We start from the raw sequence: 26,380 nt of genomic DNA on the forward strand, positions 1-26,380 counted from the left end.
AGCGCAGTTCTTGTCTGTCACATGCACAGAATAAGGTATAGAAGGTACAAAAGAAAAGAAGGATAGGAAAGAATGGAGGATTCAGATTTTTTTTTTTTGTTAGCGTTATTAATAATAATTGTTAAGTATACATGATCTAAACGAATACTTCAACCTGCTGTCAGTCAAGCCGTCAGTCAGAGATCATGTTCATGTGGATCTGTTCAGATATGATATTTGGGCAAATCTGGAGTACGAAGAAACGAACCCCATGAATCAGTGTCTCAGTGCTAATTAACACAGTGTCAGAGACAGCAGGAGCAAAACTTTTCTCCAAACCGCCCCCCTCCACCAAAAAAAAAGCGCATGATGATTCCATTTAATCAGAGCTTGATTGACGCTGCTTCGCAGGAAAGGGCTGATAAACCAACCCGAAAATGAATTAACTACTAGAATGATAATGACAATGTGTTTCGCCTCAATCAGTTATTAGGAGTTCTTCTTCTTCTTCTCCTTTTTTTTTTTTCCTAAAACAGTTTTCGTGTTCTCTCATTTATTCTGCATACTTATTGTGAATTTAAAGCAGCAGGAGAAGGAAATGATTAGGTTAGTCCACTGTAGAGAGCAGATATGTGAGTACAGTATGTTACACCCCTCATTCATCCGTAATTGACTTTACATAGCTTCCATCATGCAAGTAATTAATCAAACAAACATTCAGATTGCTGTGTTAATTATACGTGTTCTTCCTTGTTTTTGAGACCTATCCTTGAACATAATACTTAAGCGCAGTGTTCATTTAGTTCGATGGTCAAGCATGATACCTGCATAAGCCTTTCATGATGATGTGTGCTCGAGAAGATGTAACACATGGAGTGCATTTCTGCTTGGCGCAGCTACTGTATGCCAGAGCGTGAAGGTCAAGCCCATATGTAATCACGGGATATGGTCTCTAAGTGGTCAGATACCTTGTATTTGGTCATGATGCTCTTTCTTTGTTGGTTTTGAGCACACTTTTAAGTTGAACGTTACCCAGTTTATCACTAGACTCTGCAGTATCTGCCATTACTCCAATGGGTTCTTCATCGAATCATATATTGTCACTTAACACATTGTTTTAATGGTTAATTTAAAATGATTTCGATGAATGAAGTGACATATTTTCATGGACATCAGGTCGTGTTAAGGCACTTTCAGGGCTGGTCTACTTTAACATGTCTTGTCTGATTTTATTTATTTATTTTTTTTAGATGCATTTTTTACATTGCTATAGTTTGCATAACTCTGTACAATACTTCTGTTCCCTAGGCACGATGCCATCTCAGGGGCACTATAATAACAGGATAATGACAATTTTTTTTTCTTTTTTTTTTTTTTTGCTTTTAAAAATGCTTATGGTCTCACAAAAGGCTTATGCAAGTGTCTGAAAGGCATATACATCGGACTTACCCTTAAATAAAACATTTTTAGCCTGCTTTACAGAACACCTATACATAACACACCAACCTGGGTGTATTAGCAGTGTGACCTGTACCGCATTTCTGCCCTACTCAGCTGACCTGGTGGCTTATACACAGTACAGTATGCAGCTCGTAAAAAGTAACTTAAAAGTAATTGTTAAATAATTATAATTATTACTGTAATGAACATCGTTGAAACACAATTTACTGTTGATGAAAATATATAAAACTCCACCATTTCCATTTATATCTAATGATCCCACTATGTTCTTCTAATATTTTCACTTTTAATATGTTTTACTGTTAACTTTTGATCTGGTACCAAAATATAAACACAGTGGCACCAAGAAAGATAAAGAGCCCCAGTACGATTAGGAGATTATGTTTACCGAAATCTTCTTTTATTTCTCACTTTCCTCCCGAATTAAATCACGTCACAGATGTGGTCTCATGCCGTCCTAACAGTTTAATGCTGTGTCTGAGAAGCAAGTCATGCTCTTTTAGCCGAATAGAGAATTCAGAACACTGCATGAAAAGATAAAGAGGACGCGGTTAGAAATCGTAGGTTTTAGCTATTTCCTGGCCGGCACTAGTACAGTTCTCATATTCGTTTTTTAAACTGAAATCTGTGTCTGGGAAATTGGGAGCGCGGGAGGCATTTTACCCTCCAGTCGCCTGCATACAGTTCCTCTATCATTCACTCTTTCTGAATCTTGTTCGGAATTGGAAATGTTTTTTTTTTTTTCCATATTGTGTCGTTACACAATAACACAGTAAGTAGAAGAAACACAAAGAAAGATGATTGCCAAATAACAGGTTAATGACTCAGGGGGGTCAACTTGCAGATCATAATTATGCGTTTCTAGGAATCGCGACTCGGCAGCTTCCCTTTTCTTTTGTCAGGCGCTATATAGGAGTAACAGTTACATGCAGGCTGTAATGGAAGTGGAGTAAATGTTTTCGACCGAGATGAATCCCAGAGAGCAATAAGTAGCTAACACATTGTCGTGTGTATAAAAGCAAAACCTGTCAATCTTGCAACCTGGTATGGCGTTCAGATATCCACATGTGAGAGCAGCTCATTCCCAGGTGACAGCACAGCTTTGTCTGGTATTGTTCAAGGATTTGGGATTAGAAAAGAAAAAGAAAGAGGTAAAAAAAAAAAAAAAAAAAAGATATATTCCTGTGATGAATCTCTGAGGACAAAGCTTTGTCAACGCCAATTCTCCAATTCACAAATATGTTCTGCTGAAAAATGACTGATAACACTTTCATTGTTTTAACTATGATTATTTCCCTGCTGCCTATTTTCTGGAGTGTTTTTGCTGATATTTGATTGCTGTCTTTTTTGCTGTCTAAATGTGTTGTTTTTAATTAGAGTAAGATTTTAGCGTAATGTAAATGAATGAAACTATACATAAATATATATATGTATAAAAATATATACTGTATATATTTATATATTTCTTTCTTTCAGATAGTAGTTGTGTTACTAAAATCCAATTGGCTTTCCAAAAGTTTGAATGTACTGCAATGACAATGTCTAGGTTAAAAAATGAGCAGTGTACAGTATAACTAGATGAAAAATCTGCTTTAAAAAAAACAAATTTAAAAGGATTATCATTTTGTAAATGTATTTTGTAAATGAGTGATTATTGTATTTAAACGTCTGCTTTGCTTGTTTTCTCATAACCTTAAGAGACTAGGTGAATATTTAACATATCTTGCAGTAGTTATCTTAATATAGGGATAATTTGTTGGCTTAAATAATAAAAGTTAATGGACTGAGTGAAAAGCTTTATCAGTGTTATGTATGTAATCTTGATGTACCAAATTTTCAAACCAAAAAATTAGTTAGTTGAGGCAGTTTGTTCACGGTTTTAATCTTTCACCTTTCAGATTTTAACAATGAAATGTCTCTTTAAACTTTAAAGGCAACATTGATAACGAACGCCTGGCGATTGCTAGACAGCGAATCCCATATCGGCTCGGTCGAGTAGTTGACGAATGGCTACTCGACAAAGGTAAAAACATTGATTAAAACTTTAAATAAAAGATAATTTCATCATAAGCAAGTGATATACTGCATAAATAATAAACCATCTAAAACATAAATCCCCTGTATAACAAATTTTAAAACTTTAAACCAATGTAGTCTGTAATATTTGCATTGTACAGTAGAATAATGTGTGTTTATATACTGCATATGTAATCAGTTTACCTGGCAATTACAGGTTAAAGGGACTGGTAATATACTGATAATAAAGTTAGTTCAATCATTAAAATTATATCGATATATCCATATCTATATATACATATCATTAAAATACTTAAATAATGTTTGCAAATGTAAAATATAAATCAGCAGTTAAAGTACTTTTGTTCACATTTTCAATTCATAGTGATGACAATGATGTTTAATTCATTTATGTACATTTATGTCATGCTAAACGTATTGCTTTTGGAAACTGCTAAAGTGCAGAGCTTAAAAATCAAAGCAAATGCATCTTAAATAGCTTCAATGATTATTGGCATCAGATATGAAGTCCCTTTAACAAGCAAATTAAACCCATAAGAAAGGAAAAGACTTCTGAGTGCATGCTGTAATGTATGTAATAAATTGAAATGTTCAGAGTGATTGATTTTGAACTTTGCTTGATTCTTTGTTTTTTTTTTTTTTTAATGAAGTTATTATCATGATGAATGGTTTATGTGTCATGTAGTTGTAAAACCATCCCACATGCGCCTTATTTCAGTCTAATTAATTTCAATTGCCACTGCCCTTGCTGAAAGGCAATCTCATCAACGGCAAAGTTTTGCTCATGAGCTGTGAAAATAAATCATTTCCATCTGTATTTTCTTGCTTCTGCTTGTTACTTTACAAACAGAGGGTGAATCCTTTCTTTTTTTTTTTTTTTACCACCCAAAAGCATTTGATTGTCCTTTTAGCAAAGCTCCATTGATTACCCAGGAGTCAGTGTCTTCATCGTCTCCATTTGTTTGCATTGTCTACAGCAGCCCATTAAATCAGAGTCGATAAATTACCGGTGTTGCTGTTAGCATTAGAGTAATTTATTGCTTCCGTGCTTCCTCGGGAAGAATAAGGACATTTTTGTTGTGTGTTCCACCGCCAGCTTTCATCGCTCCTCAGTATGCATGTGTGTGTATACTGTACGTGTGCGTGCGTGTGAAAGAGGAGCAGAATGCGTGTATGTGTATGTCTGTATGCACTCATGGCGTGAGCGAGCTGTTGAACACTCCTGTATTTGTGTAACGTTGTCCATTGGCAGGTCGGCAGCTCACCATCTTCAACAGCCAGACTACCATAAAGATCGGTGGTGGTGAAAAGGGCGGCCGGCCGTTTCAAGGCCAGTTGTCTGGCCTCTACTACAACGGCCTCAAAGTGCTCAACATGGCTGCCGAGGGCGAACCCAACGTGCGCGTGGAGGGCAGTGCCCGTCTGGTCGGTGACTTGCCCTCCTCGTCTATCACACCCCAGTCCAGTGCCTCTGCCTCGGGCAACCGTTCTGAAGCTTCGCCCTCATTGACGGACATCACCACCACCACGGCGTCCAACCGACAGGGCAAGCAGACCACAACGCCACAGGTTAGTCAGCATTCCGGGTCTCATCTCCGTGCTCATGGCTGTTGATCAAGAAGTAATTGCATCTTTCTTGAAAATGACCAACCCGTCTCTGTGTGCGCGGAGTTTGCATGTTCTCCTTGTGCTTGGTGGGTTTCCTCCAGGTACTCCGATTTCCTCCCACAGTCCAAAAACATGCAGATTAAGTTAATTGGCGTTCCCAAATCGCCTAAAGTGTGTGAATGAGTGTGTGTATGTGTGTGTGTCCTGCCATGGATTGGCACCCTGTCCGGGGTGTACCCCGCCTTGTGCCCTAAGTCTCCTGGGATAGGCTCCAGGCCCCCGCGACCCTGAATACAGGATAAAGCGGTATAGAAGATGAGAGAGTGTGAGTGAGTATATGTGGTGTAATGTATGAATATAATTTTTTATTATATATATCAAATCTTGTGACATGATGCCACGGTGAGTAGCAGTGCCACCTCACTGTTCCAGGGTCCTCTATTTGAGCCTGTTCTTTCATGTGTTCTTTCCCCTGTTCATATGGGCTTCATGTATAGGAGGTATTTCAGCACTGCATATTAATGAGAAAAATTCTGTTAGTTTTTGTATTTTTCCTAGGTAGCAGAAAGTAAACTGTTTGTTTGGGTTGTTTGTGATGGTTCATTTTTTCAATATTTGTGCCCGTTCTTTTGTAAGGTCCCCATAACTCTTGTTATATAGTGGGTGTATAGATTATCTTTGCGAATGATGGATTGGTAGAAGGACAGCTCCAGCTTTAACTGAGATCAGCATCCTCCCATGCTTGAAGGAATCTGTGGGATTGAAGGGAATAGCAGGAGGAGGATTATAGGTTGTGGATGATGTGAATTGTTTAGGCTTCACCAAAGCTTTTGTCTGAGAACTGATTCATGGTCTCCTGCCCAACTAACAATGATAGGGGGAGAAAACAAAGAGGTCAGTGGAAGATTAGACAGTGAATATAAAAGATAAAGAGGTAAAGTCACATAGAGAGGAATGGAGGGCGCAGTCATTCAGAGGTGTGAGCAGCTTTCCTTTTTTTATTGGTTATAGAGAGCTGTCCTCTCTACAGTATATGTCTCTTTATATTTCTCCTCATTGCACTGCCCCTCTCTCTCTCTCTCTCTCGCTCTGTTTCTGGTGCAGTGGGTGTTGTACGAGGCATCACTCAGGCGTTGACAGTGAACCCTAATTGCCGTTCTGTAATTACATATCAGTGCTGGAGGGCTGAGCAGCCTGATTGACAGTCCTGCCGAGGCCAGGCCAAGCTGATGGTCTTGTCTTCTCATGCGTGATGCCACATACCGTGATTCAGCCTCCATGACAATGAAATCATAATTTGCTGTGGTTAAAACTAATTCCAAGGCTTATGTATTAAATTACCTCTTGGCTCAAAGGCACCCCAGGCACGTTGTGTGAAATTGTTGGTTATACAATGGTGGATATTGTTTGACCTGTGACAGCTAAGATGTAATGCCAGCTTATCTCAGCTTGATCGGAGCTGATCCTGATACAAAATGGTGGGCACGCCGGCATGCACACATGAGAATGTGATGTGGTTGCTATGGAAATGTACAACTCCACTTCTCTTAACACTACCGTGTCTACATTCTCTATTCCCACTTTCTTTCTTTTTTTCCCCCAGCACTCTCTGTCACTGTCCTAAAGTGAGCACTTCATTTAGGAAATATCTAATGCAGTAATTGAGCTTAAATGTCCAATCAGTGGTGAGAGCTATAGAGACAAGGGGTGGTACTGTATGTGAGCTGTGTTATCTCAGACAGATGCTGATTACAGATGTGTATAGTTTCCATTTAAGTACAAGAGCTCTTTGTAATCACTACTAATACGTTGTCCAGTCTTCGCTGTCCCCTTTCGACGCATGTCCATGTGGAGTAATTCTCATCAGACGGAATACCTTAATCAGAGAATCAAGAGAAACCGAGATTATTAGTCCTTATATACAGAGTTTTTAGTCTTTAAAAAATGTGTAGAAATGGTTAGGACATTTAAAGGTTTAGAAATGGCAAGCAAAGAAATCCCAATGTGCTTCATGTGACATTTGTATATTGACCTTTTTTGGTGAACATGTTTGTCAGAATTATGCCTTACTATGTTGTTAAAGAAAATCAAAACTGTATTTACATCATAATTCGTTGGTCTAACGCAACATCGTGCAACATTGAACAAAATTACTGCGCGTACTTCATCATCTCCGCCGCAGTGCTGCTTGGAGGTCAGGCATCAACAAATCTGGAACAGCTCTCTGGAGTAACACATACATATACAATCATTCCAGCATAGCTTTCTATTCCTCCTCTTGCTCGTGTTCATTTTACTTCAAACTAATAAACCGCTGTGGAGTTTAGGCGTGCTTAGGAAGCATATCATATAATGACTAATGGACAAAAGGTCTGCTGGGTTTCATATATTAGAATAATCAGCCTGTGAGCATGGAACTGCAAACCACAATATAATCAGAGAGTTTTTCAATATTTACAGTATAATATGTTCCTAATACTCCAACCAGAGTGTTTGTTAAACACAAAACTGAGCTGATATTTAAATCTAGCCCTGTCAGCATTGTCATGCTAATGCTTGCTATTTATTATAAAAATCCTTAATATTTTAAAATGATTTAATTGGATTAATGATTAAATAAATTCCAGGGAAGTGGTGGCTCAGGTGAATGGGCTTCTAGGTGGAGGGTTAGGGTTTTAAGCCCTTGGTCCTTGGACAAGGCCCTTAACGCTTCTAACCAAGCAGGTTAGAAAATGCGGCCTGGATAGGATAGAAACACCTGTCCCAGATTTTGTGATTATGCCAGATCAAATGATTTGGTGTGGCAACCCATAGGACTAAGGGTCAAAGCCCAAGGAAATAATTATTCAATGAATTGAGATTCCTCAAACTAACTGCATGGTGTATTTAATTGGGCAGATTTTAAGAAGAGGTTTAGAATTAGGGCTTATTAGATTAGTTTTCAGTTCTCAGAACTGTTTCTGTTAGCGAATTTCTAATATCCGGTTGTAGAATTAGTCAAATCATATGCCCTACTAGGCTTAACAGCATGTATAATTGGTTAATGCATTTGTTTGTCTAGGTGGCACAGTGGTGTAGTGGTTAGCGCTGTGATCTCACACATCTGTGGTAGAGGGTTAAATTCTCACGGGTCTGTTTTGTGTAGCTTGCATGTTCCCGCTGTGCTTGTCTCCTCCAGTTCTCCACAGTCCAAACACATGTGGATTAGACTAATACTGTAGGTGTTTCCAAATTGCCCATCCTATATAATATATATCTATATCTATCTATCTATCTATCTATCTATCTATATATATATATATATATATATAGGCTATATATATATATATATATATATATATATAGAGAGAGAGAGAGAGAGAGAGAGAGAGTCCTTTAATTGTTTCATAGTTATGTTATAATTATTATGCCAAACTTCTTCCTGGTTGTAGACATTCTTCAACGTGTTGGTGTAAGGGTGTGATTATCTTTAGAGAAAACATAATACTACAGATTGCTGCCATAATTCAAATCGAGCTTTAAGAAATGGCAAAGATATATGATATACATGATAAAGAAATTATATATATATATATATATATATATATATATATATATAAATATATATATATATATAAAATTATGATATACAGTATATACTCAGCAAAAAAAGAAACGTCCTCTGACTTTTAACTGTTTTTATTTTCAGTAAACTTAATGTGTAAATATTTGTATGAACACTAAAAGAGTCAACACTTTTACAACTAGGCATTTGGCAGACGCTCTTATCCAGAGCGACTTACATTTTCATCTCATTATACATCTAAGCAGTTGAGGGTTAAGGGCCCAACAGTGGCAACTTGGTGGTTGTGGGGTTTAAATCTAGGATCTTCCGAACCGTAGTCCAATGCTTTATCCACTGAGCTACCCCTGGCCTATACAGTAAGACATAACACCATAAGACATAAACTAAAAATGTTTCACAATGTGTCCCTGAATGAAGGGAGGCTCATAATCAAAAGTACCAGTCAGTATCTGGTGTGGCCACCAGCTGCTTAAAGTACTGCAGTGCATCTCCTCCTCATGGACTGCCTATTGCGGACAGTCTGAGCACTGATGGAGGGATTGTGTGTTCCTGGTGTGACTCGGGCAGTTGTTGTGGCCATCCTGTACCTGTCACGCAGGTGTGATATTCGGATGTACCGATCCTGTGCAGGTGTTGTTACACGTGGTCTTCCACTGCGAGGATGATCAGCTGTCCTTCCTGTCTCCCTGTAGCGCTGTCTTAGGCGTCTCACAGTGTGGACATGGCGATTTATTGCCCTAGCCACATCAGCAGTCCTCATGCCTCCCTGCAGCATGCCTAATGCACGTTCACACAGATGAGCAGTGACCCTGGGCATCTTTCTTTGGGTGTTTTTCACAGTTGGTAGACAAGTCTCTTTAGTGTCCTGCGTTTTTAGAACTGTGACCTTAAATGCCTACTTTCTGTAAGCTGTTAAGGTCTTAACGACCATTCCACAGGTGCATGTTAATTAATTGATTATGGTTAATTGAACATGCATGGAAAACATTGTTTAAACCCTTTACAATGAAGATCTGTAAAGTTATTTGGATTTTTACAACATTATTGTTGAAATACACCATCCTGAAAAAGGGGCGTTTCTTTTTTTGCTGAGTGTATATATATATATATATATATATATATATATATATATATAGGCTACAGTATTTATTTATATAGGTGTACTGTATATATAGGTTTGTATGTTTGTAAAACCTTGCTGGATTAATCCACAACATAAACATCAATGATGGAGAAAGCATGTGGTATCTAAATAAATAAATAAATTGAACATATACAGTATAACATGCGATTTGTTTAAATTATATATATATATATATATATATATATATATATATATATATATATAAATATATTTAAACCAATCGCAGCATGTTATGAAGTATATATAAAACACCACAATGGGGTGTGCTGTAATGGTACAGATACCAGATGTTGCTATTGTGACCACCCTGAAGTTGATAATTATCCAGTAACCAAAGTACATCCTGAAGTTATATTCTTACTTTTGCAACAGACATTTGCAACAACATTCTAGAATTAATTATAGAATAAAAATCTATCCTTTCTTTGAGTTCATAGTCACATTTAATGATATGGAACAAGTTAGTCCAGGATATTATTTATAACAGCTATAAAATGCTCTGTAGTTCTTTATTCTATTTCTGAAACTTACTAAAAAAACAGACAATATAAGACTCAAGTACACCTACTGACCTTTTCAGTGTCCTGATGTTGGAGTCTTCTTCCCAGAAACGTCTTTAAACAGCATGCTTCACCATTTCACCAGCATTACTGTAACAATTATACGTCTTTCTTCGATAAACAACACGTTTTTACACATCTGTTTATTTTTAGCCCTGTGAAAAGACCCTGTGAATGAGCTGTCGCTATAGAAACAATAAGGTATACCAACACGTGCATTAATATAAACCTGTCATTTGAAGTGCATCCAGTGCTGCTGCTGTCAGAGCTGCTCTTATACGTAGAACAATAATTCATTAAAACCTTCTGACCAGATCTGGGGATTCAAAAGTGCTGTGGTGTCAATATAGTTTTTTTTTTTTTTTTTTTAAAAGCTCATATGAAACATTACTTGTATCATTTTCTCTTATTTCTTTATTTCCAGGGGGTGGATTAGCATTGAATAAAATGGGTTATAAATAGCATTTCTCGCACTGCAGAGCTTTTATTCAGTAAGGTATTAAGCTTTGGTGACGACAGTGTGCTAGATTCAGGTTCATGTTCAAACAGCCATAAATAAACAATAGTTTTCAAAGGAAAAAAGTAGTTGTGGAGGGAAAAAAAACAACTCATTTCACAGTTCTGGTATTTGCGTCTTCGTTGTAGATGATATGTTTAATATTTCTGTCAGAAGATGATCCCTTTTTTTGTGAGTTGAGTTCAGGACAACTGAGCGCTGGATGTGTAGCTCTGTTTGATCACGGCTTTTTTAACATTTCTTTTCTTTCCTGTTATCACCGTCTAGATTCCTTTCATACCACCTTATCTCGTTCTCTCACCATGCAATTCTCAGATGGAGCTTTTTTATGACAGTGGCACATTATCTTTGAACAAATCTCTCTACGTGTGGATGTGCATTTTAGGCTCAGCTGGACTTATCTGATTGAAGAAATGTGTTTATTATAATAGGACAGTGTGATACTTGCAAAGCTTTAAATAATAAAAGATGCATAATGCATATCATTAAACACACAAGGATATGTTTTCTAAGTTTTTTTTTTTTTTAAGATCTGAGATAGAGGTGCAGAGTGGCTGTCTGAGAGCAAATACAGTATAGTGTTCACCTCTCGGTGTGATCCTAATGTATTTACTCTTCTGTAAGAGAAGGATTCATGTTGAATTGACTAGAGAACTGAGAATGCTTTTTCGAAGAAACCTACAGGAACACTTAATTTCTAAGATAACTAAACACTACTATTATTACTGTTGGAATGATCCTGTGCATTTGAAGCAACTGATTATGAAAAATGGCGATTAAATTCTATCGTAAAAAAAATCCTGCAAATCTTGCATGAGTATAATACCGATACCTGGACATGCTCACAACTAAGTGATATGGCTAATCAAGACAGAAAACAGTTACATTTTTACTAAATACACTTTGAAATATACCAACATGATTTAGCTCGGTGGGACTGCAGAAGATATAAGTCTCACATGAGTCTCAACTGAACCTGGAAAGCATTTTTGCAAATTAAAATTACTTATAGTAAATTGCACCCACATTCCACGTGACAAACTTTATGGTCAGTGTGTGTAGAGCAAGGAAAGGTGTAACAGTCACGTCCTCCTAGAGTATGGTAAGTATAATGTCCTCACATGCACTTCAGGTTCCATTTGTTTTTAATCGACAGACTTAAAAAAAAAAAAAACTATCAAAGAAGCATAGTACCGTGCGGTTAAACCGGTTATTAATCGATCTTCGATTGGTTCACTCTAACCCATGTACGATGATGAAATGATTACTGATTCCCATCTTTAATTATGACTGTAATTTCAAAATCCTTTTTTATATTCTAGTAAATCATTTAGAGCTGAGAAGAAGCTCCATGTGCCTCAGTGGGATCCAAATTTATCACCAGTTAAGTGTCACAAGTCTGTCACCTAACTTCTCATGAAGACTCTAAACAGTTTCCTGCCATTGCATCATGAGAAAAAAAGCAGGAAAAAAAAACTCAACCCTGCGTAGAAATCCTTTAACCGCCCGGGCTAAATGGTGTGAACCCCTCAGGTCTGGTGTGTATAATAGATACAGATTTTTTTTTTTTTTGCACCTATTGTCCCAGGGCTTTATTTGCACTAAAATCAATAGCAATGTTTGAACTTGCAGTAAGTGGGTTAATGTAATAAAAATCTCTCACTTTCTCTCTCTCCACTTGATTCTACATAACTTTTTTCCTGTAAAAATCGCACTTTAATCATATAATTACCTTTAGATCCTGGTGAATTCATTGATAGAATTTAAATTGTGTAATGGCTGAATCTGCCAAAAAAGATAAATATGTAATATATACAATATTAATATTTTCTGGAAATGCACCCAAAATCCGCCACTGCAACCACCAAATCCGTCTCTGATGCCCTATGTTGTGGATGTTGGGTTTTATTCTTGAAATTACACTCATAATCTATGGCTGCACGTCATCACTGTTTGATTCCCAATGCAAAGTAAAGCCTGCGTTTTCCTTTTTATGGCGCCGGCATGACGATAGTCCTACATGGAGAGACCCTCCCTTAGATATGGAGCGAGTGTGTGAGATACTGTAGCTTGTGCTGCAGTGAATTTATTCTCTCGGTCCTGTTGATCCTCTACGCTGTGTGTTGTGTAACACATATTGCGAAACGTGACTCCCGGGGTGACGCCTTTGCTGTGGAAGCCTATTTTAAGGGTGTAAAAGGTTTAATAGTAGATTGTAGGTTGTGTCCCTGTGACATGTGACAACATGGGAATCGATACTCATATCGAAACAGTTTTTCTTTTAAGGGCATGAAAAACAGTCCTGGTAACCAACCCTTAGTAACCTCTGGCTCAGCGGGGTCCCTGATTGGCCAAAGTTAGTCAGGTGATCCAGACAGACCGCTCACACTCGTACCATCTTTTTTTTCCATCTCTCTTGCTCTCTCTCTCTCCTCCTCTCTCTCTTTCTGTATATCACTCTCTTTCTCGTTTTCTCTCTTCCACTGCTGCTCCACTTGCCTTCCTCTCTCACTCGCTCTCTCTCTTTCTCTCATACTCTGTAGAAGGCACTGATAGGCTCTCCTGATGCGCAGACAATTTATCTTCCTCATCTCCCTACCAGAGTAGGACTTCTCCTGGCATCACTATTGATCTCACAGAGCGGACTGAATTTACGCGTGTTGCTTTAGGAGCAGAGACAACAGGAAGCCAGAAAAGGGGAAAGAGAAAAAGCCAGGACACACTCTTACTTAAGAGAGAACAAAAAAAGACAAAGACATCAGCTGTGTAAAGGAAGCAGGCAGAGTAGCCAGGCTGCTATGGATGCGAGATGGCATTGTTCCTCATCCCAGGTAGTTTCTCTTTCTCACGGTCGCTCACCCATCTAGCCATCTTCGCATGCAGAGGCTTTTTTTTTTTTTTTCCATATTCATGCAGTGAGAAGAGGCATGCACCGTCTGTCTACACAGTGCTGGGAGAAGGATGAGAAGGAGAAAGGACATAAGGAAAAGTTGTAGTGCTTTGAAAAGAAACAATCTTTGATGTTGTTTCTTTTTTTTTTTCCCGAATGCATTAACACTGGTTTCTCTTCTCAAGCCGGCAACTGTTTTTTTTTTTTTTTCTGTACACTTACATTCTTCATCCAGCTTCCTCAACTGCATGGCACCATCTCCAGTTCGTCCCCCACTCCTTTCTTTCTATACAGCTTTCCCATCTTTCCTAAGGTTCTCAAGACTGTTCAGAGTCTAACGTTATATAAAACACTGATCATAAGATCATGTAAAGTATGTACCGTTGCTCATGGCAACAGGAGATTGTCCCATAAGATTGCAGCGCCAAACTGAGCTCATAAAGTCCAACATTCCTCCAGCTGTAGCTTGTTTCTCTCCGTGCCAAGGCTGGATTTGGGGACAAGCTTGAGCTACAGTATGGAGTTCTGGAGTTTCTACAGCCATGTGGGTTGATGTTTGTTCTTCCACTCCTGCTCCACTCGTGCTTACTGATCCCTGCTTCACCAGTACAGCTATAAATAGTAATAAAATATAAAAAGCTATTCTGTTCATGTACATTAAAAGTATAAAATAAATAATATTTATACTGATTTTTAAATACTACTGATTTCAGTGCAGTTTCTTTGCATTTATTTATTGTGAGCATCCAGCTGTGGTCATCACGTTCTCCAGGCAGACGTGTTGACTTTCACCCTATAAAAATCCAGTCTTTTACAAGTTCTAAATCCTAGAGGAGGACGAGAAGAAGTGCAAAACAAGCACAGAAGTCAGCATTTCCCTCTTTCATTACTTTAGTTTTAATAATTGGCATCGCTAGACTTTTTCTTTATTAAAAAGTGAGAGAGTATCAGTGTCCCTAGGCCTTTCTTTGCTTCTACTCCCCCCCCCCTTAATGTTTTTTCCCCTGTTCATTATAAAACCTTTCCTCCATCATATTGTGTGAACAGAGGAAGAAACGCTGCAGTGTCTCCCTCCGAACACAATTCTTAATCCATGTATGTGAGCTTCCATTTTTATTAAAACACACCGCTCTTGGTGGTAACAGCTGAGAGCAGATCCAAGCTCTCTTTAGCACCAGGACTGCTGCATGAATATTCACATCTCATTAGCAAAGAGCTAAGCTAAGCCAAGGTACTTTGATGTTATTACTCTCGCTCAGACTTTCTCCCACTCGTACACAAGAAGCAGAGAAAGAAATCAATGCTTGGCTTGGATTTGCAGGTCCCAGCTGAGCCATGGAGTTTTTTTTTTTTCTTTCTTTCTGCCATTTGTAACGGTCTGCATCTCCATGGCAACAGAAACAGACGGTCGTGCGCGTTGAAGGTAGCACGAATAGAAGCGAAACGCTCGCGCCGTCTACTGAAGAGAGAAAGGGAGTTAGTCAAGGATGAGCTACTGTAGGAATCTGAGCTACAGAAGATGGCACTCCAACAGCAGGCTGTGAAATATAGATTGGGTTTTTAGAGTGGAGGATTATAATAGAGCTGAAACAAGAGCTATAAAAGGGAGACAAGGGCGTGATGTCTATTAGTGGTAAATGGATAGCGCTCGTTTGCAGTAATACTCATTTTGACTAGCCTGTTGGGTGGCAGGTGTTAACATTAGGGCCTGGAGGTACAGGGATAAGGAGAGGGTTTAGGAGAGATTGTTGAGCCTGTGTCAGCTCTTTTTACTTTGACTCTTTTTACTTTTACTCCGTGGCTCTCTCCAGCAGTTGGGGGGATATTGGACGAAGTGAACATGGTTGGTGCTTTCTAATTAGAGCACAGCAGGTTCTCAGTATGTTCATAAGTGGGCTGAGCTGTTGCTTTTCCCTTTCTCTATGTGCGTCCACTCTCTGGCCCACATGCTTTCCCCACCCATTTGATGTTGGAACCATGTCAGGCATTTAATCGTGCTTCATCGCTGCCTAGTAGAAACGTCACACATGCAGTACATCGAATTGTTTTTGCTTGTGCTATCTGGGTTAAAACACATGATATTTGCTTGATTACTGATTCATTTCGGATAATGGATGTGATTTTAGCAAAAATATGCTTGGGATTTTGCTCAGGATGATGGCAAGCAGAAAAGTCGGTTGTACTTGTTGAGGAAGAAAGCCAGACAGCTCGCTTTAGCTGTTTTAGCAGCTATTGCTAGCACTGTTTTAAAACCCCTGTACTGCCGGTGGTGACTGATGACGCCAGCCAGCGCGCCAAGCACGGGCAGAGGCAAAAAGTCACATGGATTCCGATCTGATCGTTTTCATTTTACGTCACATGACCACTTATCAGATATCACGGTCTGACCATCAGATTAGTGACCAGCGACCAGATAGTAATAATAAAATCAGGTCTGTCTCATATTAGGGTAATTTCAGGCTGGTAACGCCAACATAGCCGAAGAGAATCCTCCACTGAGATGCTTTGACAGGGAACCCATATAAGTTAGTGCAAACTATCTTCTCATTTTTCTTATCTTTTACCCATTTTCTGCCTTCGTTTCCCCCACTTGTCCCCATGTCCAACTCAGCACAGCTGTTGAGTAGGCAGAGGAGGATGGTGAAGCACAGCAGATGGAGGCTGAGAGCTCAGTCTTAGTCATATTTGACTTTTATGGAGCCTCATGCTCACTGCTTGTGTAATAGCACATCTGAAGAGTCTGATTTTAGTCCTGACATTTTTTCTTCTGATAGGAAAGAAAGAGAGCAAGAGGAAAAAAAGAAAGAGAGAGAGAGAAAGAGAGAGAACCCAGGGCATGCAGATGTGGTGTAAGAGTATGAGTAAGATCCCTGAGTGCATTTCCATTCCCTAAATAATGCACTAGCTCCAACAATCAGATTAAATTCAAATGTTTATCTGAACTTAAGTACATGGTAGAGGGTAGAACAACAAGATTTCTTTTTTTTTAATATGTAACATCAAAATAATTTCGTTTTTCAAAATATAAAAACATTACTTTTCCTTTGTGAGCTGGTACATCTTTGGTGAAGATTAATCTGATAATCACATATTTTTAGAAATATATTGGTACTCCATGATGTCATAATCAAAATGATTTCTTTAACTTAACCTTAAAGTGTTTAAAGTCCCTGATGAGTAGAAAAAATGGCCAAGATAATAACAGCAACTTTTAAAGTTTTAAAGCACAGTTAAAGTGAAAAATCAATATATCAATATGACCCTTTTATAATGCTTAAAATTTATCCAAAGTCTACTACATTACCGAGATCTTTTTAAAGGTTTTCCTGGATAGTATATATATTTTTTCAAATGTCTACTAATAACCAAAATTATTATTAATAATGTTCATAATAACCAAAAGTTTACATTAGGATTAATCCATATGATCTTATTGTACTGTAGTATGAGGTGATCAAAATGGTTTACCAACCAGATAAAAAAAAAAAAAAAAAAAAAAGGGAATCTAAATGTAGATCTGGAAACGAAGATGTGACAGAGGACAACATTACAAGTAATTACAATCAGAAGTAAAGAAATCTAGAGTGACCTCAGGTTTAAAGACAAACACACATGACCTGTATACTAGGCAGTATTATAAATCATAGCCCAGTCTCATTAACTGTTAATTCAATAGTAATATTTCTCAGATTTCATTAGGCTTAAAATAATTTTCCTAACGTCAGTAACCCAAGACTAATATCATGCATCAGCGCATGTGATAATGTGTCTTGCCAGTAAAGCGCAAGCTAAGGTGCATTAAATTGTCTGAGTAGAGCTTCTCACTCTCTCTCTCTCTCTCTCTCTTTCACTCTCACACTATCCTAGCAGTATCTACCCACTGCCCCAGCACCAGAGATCTAAATTATTTACCCGCACTGACCTACTTTAGAGCATTTGAGAGTTGGGAGTTGAAGAGATATTGCTATGAGCAAAAAGGCTGCCGTGTGGTTATGGCAACGACGCTGATATAACTGTGCAGGGGGCACTCCCACTCCCACCATCATGCACTCTTTCTCTCTCTCCCACCATTAGTTGTGTGGGGTGGAAGTCTGTAATGCGGATGAGATGTCCTGACTGGAGTGGGCACTGCCCTGATGCCCGTGGGTAGTGTGCATGTGTGTGTGTGTGTGTGTGTGTGTGTGCGAGAGACTACATAGAGGCAGATCGATGTTATATCCATCTCTGCCTTTCTGTCGACTCACACGCAGACAGGCATGCGCCAGCTGGCGTCAAATCCACACAGGGCTAATCAGAGAGGTGTGAATGCTGGCGCTGAATGAATGCCACCACTTCACATCGTCGGATTCTTGCAGGAGAACAGAGCAGAATGTAGCACCAACGTTCTCCACACAGAGCAGATCAGCTTTGCAGGCGCGGACGATCATCTAAGTTGATTTCTGTGTCGATCATCTGCAGTGGGATTCCATCGACTGAAAGATCGCAGCAATGGCTTTCTTTCCTTTTGGGACTATTACCGGAACAGAGGCAAGATTTTGATGTGTGTTGTTCGTTAGTTTGTACGTTTGCGTGTGTATATGGCCTTGATCCAATTGCTTTCGGTTTCCAGTGAGGGATGGGAATAATGTTTTTTGTGCATTTTATGTGCATTTTTTTAAAAATGAAGTAACTGTAGTTGTTGTGTGTGTGTGTGTGTATTTGCTACAAAATAATGCTGGTGTGGATTTATGCAATTGTAATCTGCAGATATCTTAACATTGTCTCAGATGTAAACATAAAAACGTATAAAAAAATACATTTAGGGTCTCGAATTTATTAACATTCATCCATATTCAAATAATGTTTGAAATCAGGAATACTGTATGGTGGTGTTTGGCAGGGGAAATACAGTACGAGCGCATGGTGTACAGTATATAGTATTTACATGAGGAAATGGAAAAATTAGGTAAATTTTATTGCCTTTGGTTAAACCACCTTTGGTGGTGATAGTGCTAGGCCTGTGGATATACACAGGGAGTGTAGGGATCACATCAAATCTCTCTTTAACGGCCATTGTGCTTCTTTTCAAACAGCACCAGCCGTCTCTGTCTGTGTGTCTGACATACACACACACATACACACACACACACACACACACACACACACACAGATACACAAAAAAGCTCAAGACTCTGATAAGACAGCCAACATATAAAAGCTTCATGTTGGGAATTAAAAAAAATAATAATGATTTCTCTCTCTGTCTCTCTCTGTCTCTCTCTCTGTCTCTTTCTGTCTCTCTCTCTGTCTCTCTCTCTCTCTCTCTCTCTGTCTCTCTGTCTCAACTTCAGGACGATCTTTTAGTAGCATCAGCTGAATGTCCCACTGATGATGAAGACATCGACCCGTGTGACCCAACCTCAGGTGGGTTAGGTTAGTCATCTTTCTTTTTTATTATTGCTGTCCGTGTGTCTTTCTTTTGCTTTAGCTCATTTTCCATAATAACCTTAAAGCCAGCAAGTCAAAAAAAGTCCATAGTGGTTAATCAGGAGTCAGTTTATTTCAAACTTCCTGTTATGATAAAATCAAATAATTTGCCATTCGACTAATCGGATTCAACTGCTGAAAATCATCATTTAATCAGAAACGTACAGCATTTAACAGACCTCAGCTGGGAAAAGGCAGTTAATGTCGTTTTATTTAAATTCAAATTCAAATTTTATTCGTCATATACACAGTCATACACAGTACGATATGCAGTGAAACGCCTGTGACCTTAAAAATAAAAGATTATTAAGAGGAAATAAATATGAATAAAAAAAGAAAAGGAAATAGTAAATAAATAAATAGTAAAAAAAATATCAATATATAATTTTAATCACATATTTAATATATTGGATCTATGCAAGTGCAGCAAAATACACAGATGAGGAATATTCAATATAGACATTCAGGGCACTAATGCAGCTCTAATGCAAGAACAAATAACTATTCACTATTATATAGGAATCACCATTGAAGTGAAAGGAGCGACCAAGAACATTTTCTAATGCATAACACTTAATACATATATGAATATAATGATAAGGCTTGTTTAAGTGGAAAGTATTTTGAGCTTTTATGTAGATCTCACAGTAGAGAGTTTTAGGTGGAAATTCTTTAGGAATCTAAGAACCATTATCTTTCCATACAGCCCATATGGAGGTCATTATTTTGGATTGTACAGAAATTCATAGTTCTGTTTTGTTTCAAAAATTTTTTATGTCAAATTCATCCATTAACATACTTTTATGAGATTTCTTTTTAAAATCAACTCGAGTTTTGTCGTGATTTCGCCCGATGCAGGTTTGTGGTTTATACAGTATATATATGGCGGGTTGGTGTTTGATCTGAGGAACAGAGCTGTGAGGAAAAGGCCACTGAGCACGGGCTGAACACCTTTTCCGAATCTCTCAGCGATGTACCCACACGCTAAAGCTGTCAACTACTTTTTTTTTTTTTTTTTTACAAAGAATTAAAAGAATAAAGGTTACCATAAATGGGCTTTGTTCAGCAGCTTAATTGTAAGCTGCAAGTGATCCATGCATTCCTTCTGTTTACAGTCGCGTTGTAAGCATGTCAAAGAAATAATGAAAATTCCCTCCTGAGGCAAGAACTCGAAGATTTCCGATTATGCAGAACGGTCTAGTGAATAACAGGAACGAGGCAGTTATAGTTCGAAACAAAGATGAAGCTGAATACTGATGTTATCAGGAATTAAGTTTCTGTTGTTTTTCCCACATCATGATGTGATCACGCCGGTCCCCGAACGCATGGGCCAAAACCAGATTTGTTTGTCAGACACATTTATCATCATATTTTGCCAGGCTTCAGTCGACTCAGCGAGAGTAAAGGGACTTGTTTGTTTCAGGTGTCATACCACTACGGGTTTTATGTCCCGCCTGCAGCCATGCAGATTTTGAATTACTCCCCCTTCTCGTTGTGACTTACAGCTAATCATGACATAAATCACGAAAAGGGATCGCTATCTCTCTGCTCGGAAATAAACAGCAAGTATAAATGAAGCCTCCCTCAGTGGTCGGCAGAGATAAAAAATGTCTGGCACATCCAATTTAATCACTGTGTGTTAGTGCATCAGCCAATAACAAGATGCACTTTATGGCCTGCTAGAGTCAATGTGATGAGTAGATTGCATTACAACTATAAAGTGAATGCAGGCGAAAGGCCAACGCCTTGAAGATGCCCATATCAAGGTTTTATGGATTTTTTTTTAAAGCACTGTACATGCTACAAAGCAGCTAGCGAATTATCAGTCAATCGGACTGAACAAAACCATCAGATACATACAATTCTAGAATTGAATTTCTTCATGTCTAGCCTTTATTCTCCCTTTTCTATTTCCTAATAAAGTAATCTGGCTTACAACCAAAGCCCTTTTTACGAACCGTACACTCCATACACTGTATTTGCATAGAGTAAATATTTGGGTTAATTACTCATTAGTGCTTGGCTAATCAATGATAAAAGGCTGCTGCTGCTGGAAAGCAGATAGATTGATGTTTATAATGAACAGCCTCGGTCTTTCTGTTTCCCTTGTACATGCAGCGCACCCTCCCCTGCCGGAAGCCAAGGGTTACCCAAGCCCGGAGGTGATCCGCGAGTCTAGCAGCACCACGGGCATGGTGGTGGGCATCGTAGCAGCCGCCGCCCTCTGCATCCTCATCCTCCTCTATGCTATGTACAAGTACCGCAACCGCGACGAGGGCTCGTACCACGTGGACGAGAGCCGGAACTACATCAGTAACTCGGCCACGCAGCCCAACGGAGCGGCCGTCAAAGAGAAACCCATCGGCGTGGCCAAGATCTCCAGCAAGAACAAAAAGAACAAAGATAAAGAGTACTACGTCTGATCCCGCAGACTTTTTCCCCTCCCAGGTCCTGTGTTCGGAAGCACACGGGCGAAAGGGAGGAGTCACCAACCCTGTGTATAGTAATTAAGAGGAAAAAAAGCACAGTCTTAGTTTTAACTGAGACGCAGATATACTGTTACTAACAATAAGAACATATACTTTATACTCAAGCACACGAGAACTACACGAAACTAAGAGTGTGTACGAAAGCGAAATTGAGCGAGATCGAAAGGAACTTAAAAAAATGAGAAATGAAAAGCGATCCTCTGGACAGGGACAAGCCAGTTCAACCCTGTATGTTAGGGTGAAACTCTTAAAGACATGGCCGCTGGTCAGGACTGAGGTCTTACTGTGTTTCATATTATGTTGCCTGTGTATGTGTTACTGGGACATGCCCTCTACATGCAGAAAATCCATAAACATCTGGAAAATTAAAAAGACATTCACTAAACGAAAGGAAAATGTGACTTATTACATTGAGAAGCTACCTACTGTATGATTGTTCAATCAGCCAAAGTATTCGCTCCCCCTCTTTTCTAACGGCAGTATTGGCCATCTGGAGACAGAACCAAACTGAAAATAAAGATAAAGGATCCAAACGTAAGTCAATATCAAGGATGAAAACCTTGTGTCAAAGAGGACTGCCTTATTTTAAAGCAAAGTGTAAAATGAACCGTTGTTTCTTTGTCATGATGACGACGGCAGCGATAAGGTGGCGATGCTGACGATTAAAGGTAATGAAGGGTAGGGTCGCTTGGTGATAGTTTGAGAAATACTCCATGCACGTGAAGTATCTTATTACATATGTTTATATACGGTGCAAAGACTATCTATGTGTGCTCTCTGGACTGTGGCTGAAGTGGTGTTTTATAGCCTGTTATATAGATGATGCCAACTACAGTATACCTGCTCTTCAAACATTTTCTAGTAAAAGCAACTGGGAAAACGATTAAAAACAAAAAAACTAAATGTTAATGTGTTGCTATAGAGATAGAACCGTTTCTGCCATTAGCTATGAACATTTGGGCTCCTGTATCTTTTTTTTTTCTCCTTTATGCACACCTTCAATGCCAGTATTTTATTTCTGCCATTACATTTTATTTTTGCAACTGCTCCTTATGTGTCAACATGAAATAAAATGAAAAAAAAAACACACACAAATACTAATCTGGGTTTGGGAAAAAGCAAACAGTCACAAAGTAAACTGATTGGAATTGTTCAAGCAATATCATTTTGCTCTTCTGACATGAATTTGTGGTAACATCTTGATGTAAAAATAAATGGTGAACCGGATCCCAAAATACTCTGCATTTAAAATATTTCAGCCAGAAGACACAAAAACGAGAACTAAAAGTGTATTGTTTGTGAACACTCCTCTTTGCTATATTGTATCACACCGAATGCACAAGAGGCACAAAATACATACAATTTTAGAATAAATGTTAGATTTTTTTTGTTTGTTTGTTTTTTTATTTGTGTTTTTATTTGTGTACAATTTTTCTATGATACCTTCTTTTGTTTTTATTGTGACAATTCTTTAACGACCTCAAAGTGAAGATTTATTATGAAAAAATAGTTTTGAAAAATCGAACAAATAAATAAAATATTAATTAAGACTTAAAGCTATTGTCTCTTATTGTTCGTGTTAACACCAGACCAACTCATATCAAAAAGCTTGGTTATTAAATTGGATTAAAAAAAATGACTTTTCTTGGTTTGCTGCACATCATTTAATTATTACTTTTTTTCCCTTTATTTTATTTGTACAAGAGGCATTCAAGCCAAACCAAGAATTGTGATGAAATTTCTCATGAATGCAGGTGCAAAAAAAAAAACCTGCCATTTACAGAAGACTTCAAGCACAGTACAGTGATACAATTATTTGTTGCCAACATGAAGAAGAGACACGTCTGTCTTTGGGCAGAGTACTTACAATTATTCACCAACATCACTTGCACATTACAGGAAATCGACTGGGAGTTACATCCCCCGCACAGTCCTGACCTCACTCCAATTGATTTCCACATGTTTGGGCCATTGAAGGAGTTCTTGGGAGGCCAGTGTTTCAAATGTGAAGTAGGCAGTCTGATCATGTCTCCGGCATACTACCCGTATTCAAGTACTAGTGAATCAGGGGGATCAGTGTCTATTAGTGTGGCAGGTGATTATATAGAGAAATAAAGTGAGTTTTAATTTCCTAACTGTGGTCTGTTATTCTGCGCAATCAAAAGTCCCAGTTTGACTTGAACACTGTATTTTGCTATGTGTGTATTTGTTTGTTTGTTTGTTTGTATAGGTGACATCATTAGAGTAAGAGCAGAACAAAAACATACACATGTGAACAGGCAGAACCGCTGCTGCTGTAATAGATGAGTTCTGTTTGATAGAGTGTCAGAAAAAACAGCGAAGAGTGTGAAGAGGAAGAGCAATTGGCAGTGAAAAGCAGAGACACATCTCCACTGGCACTTCAGGTTGTTTTTTTTTTTTTTGTATGTTTGTTTTTTTCAAGATCTGCCTCAAGTTCTGTGTAAAACATACTGAGAACTCTGGGGAAATTTGTTCATGCATGCTATCCTTTTGCCTGAAAGCACAAACTAACCCTACAACCCTGCAAGGTGCATTGTGGGTAATCTATGGGCATGACAGTTGGACATTGGTCTGTTGTAATGCCTTGTGCCTTGGGATGTCACTAGTACACCGGATGTTCCCTTTACTGGAAGATTTTGTACTGTACATAAGTACAAACTGACAAAATTCACTAAGTAGTGAACATGGTGTGGGTTTGGACCTGTGGGGTGCACTTTGCATCTTTTCACATGACGCGCCTGTATGGCAGCAGGGTGTGCCTTGGATCTTTTTTTTTTTCCGTTTATGGAATTATATGTTTGACAGAATTCTGTTCAAAAGCGAAATAGCAACTTATTTCAGTTCAGCAACATCTGTTTAGTCTAATTCCAGGTCTATTTATCCATCCATCCATCCATCAATCAATCAGTCTTTTTATCAATTGATCTATTTATCTATCTATCTATTTATCATTTAGTTATCGATCAATCTATTTATTGTCTGTCTTTCCAGAGCTCAAGGACACTTTACAATAAATGTAACAAAAAGATCTGTCTATCTATCTATCTATCTGGCTGGCTGGTGTTTTGCAGATACAGATTTTCAGTTAATGTTCATAGTGAACATAAGTATGAAGAAAGTGTGATGTGTGACCTTTGATCTTTCCATTTAGTGGTTGGTTACTGATGAGATAATTTTAGTTATTTTAGAAACTGTCGATCTTCTGAGGACTTCAGACACAACAGTCTCTAGAGTTTACACAGAAAAGTGAGTGACAGTTCTGAATGTAAATGCCTTGTTGATGAGAGGCCAGAAGTTAATTGTCAGATTGGTTCCAGCTGCCAGGAAAGAAATAAAAAGTCATAAAATCACGATGAGCAGAAAAGCATGTTATTATGCACAGAGGACTGAACCTTGAGAAGGATGAGCAACAGCAGTAGAAGACCGCATCAGGTTTCACTCCTGTCAGCCAAGAACAGGAGTCTGTGGCTATATATACAGTACTTGTTTTGATTCCAGAGAGCCAAACTTTCTTGTATTTTTTAATGTAATTCTAACGACTAGTTCTCCAGGCTTCCTGAAGCATTTATTTTTTCAGTGCCTGTACCTGACTCGTTCCAGAGTACAGTATGTTTGTTGAGACACATAGTGTGTGTGTGTGTGTGTGTGAATTATTCAAGCATAAAAGAAACTTCTAACTTAAGCCATGGACCAATGAGAAACAGGCTCAGAAGATAAAAGATGATCAGATTAGTATATTGGTGATGATGAATGCTGAGTGGTTGGAAGAGATGCGAGAGGAAATGGCTGCTAAAGTTGTTACTTAAACAACCAAATTGCATCTTTAGGCACTTTTTTACCATTTCTTGAATTTGTTCCCACTTCGATCGATCGATCGATAGATAGATAGATAGATAGATAGATAGATACTGTAAATAGACACACACACAGTAGATCAATTAGTATGTCATTCATAGGCCTAATTCTGCACTTCTCTGGTCATCTCACATGGCCCCATACTGGGTCTTCATCCTGCAGGAGGTCATTGATCCAGTATGATAATGAACATCACTTATACACCATGCATGGCTGAACAAGAACGGTGCTGTGCCCTTAGAGAGCTGGATGCTGTGGGCTCACGGTCACAACGCTAGACCTGCAGGTTGAAGCGGCTTTTTCATTTTCTGCACAGGAGGAGGCGAGGGAACAACTTGCATGAAATAACCACCACTATAGGGAAGCATCCTCGCCAATTTATGGTTCATGAATTATTCCCAGCAGCCACAGACCGTTTATCAGGCATCATTTCGACTTTGCTCAGGGAGGGAGGGCAGAGTACGTGGAGAGGGTAATGAGGGTCTGAAGATGGTCCTGTGGAAATTTTACTTAGGGAAAGAAGTTCAAATTCAGGTCAGGAAGGGTGACAGCAACACAGAGATTTGTGTTTTCCTACTATTGCATACCATCTTCAGTCCATGAAGCCTTTGTAAATTAGCCAGTGAGTTGAATTAGGTATGTTAAATGAGGTGAAACAGCAAACTAAGCAGTGCTGTGACCTTCCAGAATTCAATTCTGACACCCTTGACTGATGGTTTTAAACCATTCTGTGGCCTGGACTTCAGTTCCTCACTCTGCTAGCTACATACAATGCTTATTGTTTTATG

The 26,380-nt window shown here is 38.6% G+C and overlaps 1 protein-coding gene across 12 annotated transcripts in view; it reads left to right on the plus strand.

Moving 5' to 3' along the window:
- nrxn1a (neurexin 1a) overlaps positions 1-23,236 on the plus strand; it is a 172,947-nt gene extending 149,711 nt beyond the window's left edge. For 7 of the 12 annotated variants that reach the window (XM_053511427.1, XM_053511432.1, XM_053511431.1 and 4 more), the window contains 4 exons: positions 3,374-3,463; positions 4,730-5,046; positions 19,092-19,173; positions 21,346-23,236. In XM_053511427.1, the coding sequence (XP_053367402.1) occupies positions 3,374-3,463; positions 4,730-5,046; positions 19,092-19,173; positions 21,346-21,650 (794 nt within the window). In that variant the 3' untranslated portion in view covers positions 21,651-23,236. The remainder of the gene's footprint in view (positions 1-3,373; positions 3,464-4,729; positions 5,047-19,091; positions 19,174-21,345) is intronic. The other 5 variants (XM_053511434.1, XM_053511436.1, XM_053511438.1 and 2 more) reach the window with 3 other exon arrangements.
- The last annotated feature ends 3,144 nt before the right edge of the window (positions 23,237-26,380 follow it).

Source organism: Clarias gariepinus, chromosome 14, assembly GCF_024256425.1.
Source record: "Clarias gariepinus isolate MV-2021 ecotype Netherlands chromosome 14, CGAR_prim_01v2, whole genome shotgun sequence".
NCBI classification, from domain to species: domain Eukaryota; kingdom Metazoa; phylum Chordata; class Actinopteri; order Siluriformes; family Clariidae; genus Clarias; species Clarias gariepinus.